Genomic DNA, 4,961 nt, shown 5'->3' on the forward strand with positions numbered 1-4,961 from the left:
GAAGAGCGGGTGGAGAGGGCAGGAGGGAGAGGGGGAAATGGGTCATAGGTTTGCTTCTGCAAGACACTCCTGTCCCCTCTTCTGCCTCTGGACCTCCGTCATGTGGGACAGCTTTTACGTGGGCCCAGAGGGAGGGCCAGCTGTGGCTGGGGCCCCCATATAGGGAGATGACCCGGTAGGGGGAGCCATGTTCCTGGACCTTCCGCTCCTTGGACCTCCCTCCTCTTCTACCTGGCCAAGCCAGGCTGGGGTTTGGGGCAGCAGCCCTAGAGATGGGTTAATGAGGGCACCATAGGAGTCTGGATGGAGTGGACCATCCAGTGTGATGAAGAGGTAGGTAGAGAGCTTGCCAGCTAGATCCTTCATCAGCCGGAACCCCCTCCACCCCCAAAACCCTACTGCTGGCCCTCTAGGCTCTATAGCAAGAAGCCAGGAGTGGTCCCAAAGAGGGCAGGGAGAGGAGAAGTCATGCCCCAAAGGAGGGGGGGAGGTGCACCCTCAGGTTTCCCCATGCTCCATCCCCATCCCTACTCACATTGACGATAGCCTCCTTGGTCTGTGCCATGTCCGAAATGACCCCATCTGTGATGATGAGCAGCACCGAGTACTGGGAGCCGTCCTGCACCTCGGCCGCATTCCTGGGGCAGGGTGGGGTCAGAGGTCTGTCTGGTGGGACTCTGGGCATGTCATCCCCCCAACACAAGGACCCTTAACACTGGTGGGGACAGCTCTTCGGTGGGAGGGGGTCTCTTTAGGGTCAGGCCTCCCTGAAAAGCAAATCAGTGGGAAGGGACACTCCCTCCCGCCTTCCCAGGAGGACAGTGGTGGAAGGAAGCACCTTGCAAGCTGTGGGGATGGTCCAGTGACCGCCACACTCACCTGGCCACATGGGTGACCACAGGGGCGAAGTTGGTGGGGCCGTAGAGCTGCACCGTGCGCAGGCTGTGGTGGTAGGCCTCCAGGATGCCATCGATGCCACAGCATGAGGGGTTCTCCTGGTTGCCGTTCTGGGGGCACAGAGGGCGAGGAGGCTGAGCCCAGGAAGGAAGGAGGGATGGGAAGGAGGGCAGCTGAGTGGTCTGTGGGGGCAGAGCCAGGGTTGGGGAGGCCAACAGGCCTGGGCTCTCCTAGACTCTTCTCTGGTGGGGCTTCAGGGGTTCGGGGCAGGGGAGGGAGCCCTCAGGGCCCACCGTGAAGGGCAGCACATGCTCTAGGTGAGCAGGATCCAGACCTGCTCCTTGCCCTACTCCCTGTACCTGCTCAGACAGCATCCCCCCGACCCCTAGAGCCCTGGCTGCTTAGGGAACCTCAAGCAAACCCACCACCCCCTAAAATGACTGCAGAGTCTGAGCTGCTCTGGAAGGGCCAGAGGCTGCTCCATCCTCCTGTGTCCTGTGCCCAGCACAGTGCCTGGCACCCTATGGGCATGGGAGGGACATTTGCTGTGAGTGATCCAGCAACCGACTGAGTGTCCCCAGCTCATGGGAGGGAGGGAAAGGAGGTGGCCTGAGGAGCCATCTCTACAGGGCCCCCATTTCAGACCAACCCAGGGAACTCCTGGAACTACCCGCAGTTGTCCATACCCAACCCACACCCTTTTAGCCTCATTTCTGGGGCCTTGGGGAATAGTTCAGCCACATCCCCACTCTACCTCCACCTGGGTCTTTTTAGGAAAAGGAGGGCAGAGCCCACTGTGGACGGCTTCAGACTTGGAGGGGACGTGCTCGTGACTGAGGTGGGGAGTGGGTTTCTGGAAGCTCTGATACAAGCTCCCCTACATCCAGCAGGCAGCCTACCTCTGCAAAGACTGCACCTCAAGTCCCTAGGTGGGCAGGATGGGAATGCCCCCCACCCCAGGCCCATCACGATACCCCCAGCCTGGTCAGCCCTCAGCCCTTTCTCCCAGGACCTCCTACCAGCGGGAACTCATGGGATACCCTGCCATCAGGGGGTAGTTTGGCCCCGAAGCCAAGGGCGGGGAACATCTTGTCGCTGTCGTAGTGCTGGATGATCTCCCCGACGGCGGTCAGCGCGAGTGCGTAGGCGTTCAGCTGGTAGGGGCTCATGTAGTGCAGGGACGTGGACTGCGAGGGGTTCCCTGCAAGACAGGGCATGGGGACATTTGCCGGCCTGGACACTCCAAGCCACCAGGCTCAGAATGTGGTGTCCAAGGGAACCCCTTTCTTTCTCTCTTACCGCACATTCAATCCTTTAGCAAATCATGGCTGCTAAACCCTCAGAATACATCCAGAATCCCACCTATACTCCCCTCCTCCATGATACCACCCTCTTGCTCATAGGACTGCAGCAGCCCGATCTCCGTCTTTCCACCCTTGTGTCCATACTCAGCACACCAGCCAGAGCGAGTCTATGTCAAAACTCAGGCAGCTAATCACACCTCTTCTCTGCTCAAAATGCCCCAGTGCTCCCGTTTCACCAGGAATTAAATCTGAAGTCCTTACAAGGGCCCCCAAAACCCCACTTGATCTGGCCTGTGGTTACCTCTCTCCTCATCTCCTACCATCCTGTCACTCACTCAGTTCTGGCCTCTCACCATTCCCACCTCAGGGCCTCGGCAAAGGCTGTTCCCTCTGCTCTGGGACGCTTTTCCACAGATGTGCACATGGCTTGCTCCCTCACCTCTTGAGGTCTGCTGTGGTCTGCCCCGAGCAGCCTATTGAAAGTTACAGCCTCCTCCATACTCCCTATCCCTCTTCCTGACTTGTTTTTCTCCACAGCCCTTGTCACCACTAATATTTTAGTTACTCGTTTATTAACAAGAGGCAGTACAGCACAGACTGCCAAGTATTAATCCTTTCTACCTCCTACTAGCTGTGTGATCCTGCATAAGTTTCTTAACCACTCAGCCTCAGTCTCCTCATCTGTAGAATGGGGGTAATAACAGTCCCCACCTCACAGAACTGTTGTGAGGATTAAACAGATGTTATTATAACTCTCCTCACTGTTATGAATACTATGGCCCCTGCCAGCTCTGACATCCCACCACTCTGTGATGGGAGGGCCCGCAGCCATGAGGGGGGTTTCTGACACACCTGTGGAGTATGAGACCTGGGCATCTTCTGATTGGCACAAAAATGAGCATTGAGCACTGCTAATGGGGGTCCAGAATCCAAGGAAGGTTGTGATGTTTCTAACAGTGTAAAGTTTGGCATTGATTACTCCCGGCCACTTGGTCACAGCCCGACACTGGAGAAGGTCAGAGGAGGAAGGAAGCCCGAGCAAGGGTGAGGACCACAAGGCTCAGTCTTGCCTCTGGCTCTCCCCTCCAGCTTGTGGGGTGGACTGCACAGGGGCTGTGCAATCTGATCCTGTGAGGAAATACCTCTGCTCCAGGGCTCTCCATGGGCCCAGAGAAGCTGTCCTATTCCCTTAGGGAGAGTGGGTATCCTCAAGGGCAAGGCTGTGGCTCAGGGTATGTAGGCCCAGAGGCCAGATTTGTTAGTGACCATGATCCAATCTGGGGGTACCTTCGCCACCTTGGTTGCATCTTTGGTTCTCTAGGCCTAAGTTCCTCCTCTTCGGTGAGGATGAGGCCAGAGAGTATGGGAGATCTGCTCCCAGCTAGGGCCAACTACCACAGCCCTGAAAAGCCCTCCCCTTTCCAGGCCCCCAGCCCCCATCCAGCTCCTCTGCCCATGCCCCCACTCACCATTGGAGGCTGTGAAATCGATGGCCACCGTGAAGTTGATCTGGGTCCTAGAAGAGGAAGAACAGCAGGAGAGTAACCTGGACAAAGGCAGGCCTGTACTGGACAGGGAGTGAGAAACCTGGCTTCCACCCCAGCCCCGCTGCTTGTCAGGTATGTAGCCTTGGTGAAGTCACTCATCGCCAGTTCTGGAAAACTGGGATGGTATCATCAGCTACACCCTCCCCCAAAGGGCTGTTGTGAGCATCAAAAGAGTTAGGCAGTGTGACAGCTTTTCTGAAGATGATTATGTTCTGCTGGGCACATGGCTGTGATTTCTTATTTCCTCTCCAAACCCTGCCCCTGGGTCCACCTGAGGCCAGTGAGGTAGGGTTTCCCTGTGTTCCTGGCGCAAATTTGGAGTCAGATTCAGGGTTAAAACTTATTTGGCAAAAAAGAAAGACAAACAGGCATTGTGCATCTCCTGAAGGAAGAACAAATGAAGTCGTCTTGCCAAAGAACTGAACTGGAATCTAACTGAGCTTCCAGAACTATCTACTGGTCATTTACAGGAAACGCAGGGGATCGAGGAATATGTTAAATGACACCATGGGGGATGCAGCCAGTAAAAGCCAGTCTGTTGGTCTGTGGGAAATTCTGTAGGAGCGCTACTGGAAGAGCACCTATGGACCAGCAGAATCAGGATCACCTGGGAGTCTGTGAGGAGTCTCAGGCCCCCCGTGGACCTACTGAATCCAAATCCCTTGGTGCGGTGCAGGAATCTCTTTTAGCAAATCCTTCAGGTGCTTGGGGGAATCACAAGATGAAAAGATAATTAGGAATTCCCTGGCAGTCCAGTGATTAGGACTGGGCCCTTTTACTACCATGGCAACTAATCCCGTGCGCCACAACTACTGAGCCTGTGCTCTCGAGCCCGTGCGCCACAACTACTGAAGCCCACGTGCCTAGAGCCGTGCTCTGCAGCAAAGGGAAGCCACCACAATGAGAAGCCTGCGCACTGCAACGAAGAGTAGCCCACTCGCCGCAACTAGAGAAAGCCTGCGCGCAGTAGCGGAGACCCAATGCAGCCAAAAATAAATAAATTAATTAATTAAAAAAAAAAAAGATGAGGCAGGGCTCACCTCACCTGCATTTAGCAGATGGTCCCTATCAGAAACCACAGCCCTCTTTCCACTTCATCACAGCTGAGCTGCTGCTCAGGGACCCTTCAATCTTCAGGAAAGGTGAAGGACATGGTTAGCAGGAGACCCCACTGAGGGTCTGCTGGCCAGAGACAGTCCTCCCCACACTCTTT

At 55.7% G+C, this 4,961-nt stretch overlaps 1 protein-coding gene across 1 annotated transcript in view; it reads right to left on the reverse strand.

Annotated features, from left to right (window-relative positions):
- The window catches only part of CPNE5 (copine 5), a 90,689-nt gene that overhangs the window by 2,733 nt on the left and 82,995 nt on the right, over nt 1-4,961 (reverse strand). The window contains exons 15-18 of the mRNA XM_007467275.1: nt 3,671-3,717; nt 1,917-2,098; nt 880-1,007; nt 536-638 (exon numbers count right to left, since the gene is read on the reverse strand). Coding sequence (XP_007467337.1) covers nt 536-638; nt 880-1,007; nt 1,917-2,098; nt 3,671-3,717 — 460 coding nt within the window. The remainder of the gene's footprint in view (nt 1-535; nt 639-879; nt 1,008-1,916; nt 2,099-3,670; nt 3,718-4,961) is intronic.

Source organism: Lipotes vexillifer, unplaced genomic scaffold (assembly GCF_000442215.2).
Source record: "Lipotes vexillifer unplaced genomic scaffold, Lipotes_vexillifer_v1.1 scaffold528, whole genome shotgun sequence".
NCBI classification, from domain to species: Eukaryota; Metazoa; Chordata; class Mammalia; order Artiodactyla; family Lipotidae; genus Lipotes; species Lipotes vexillifer.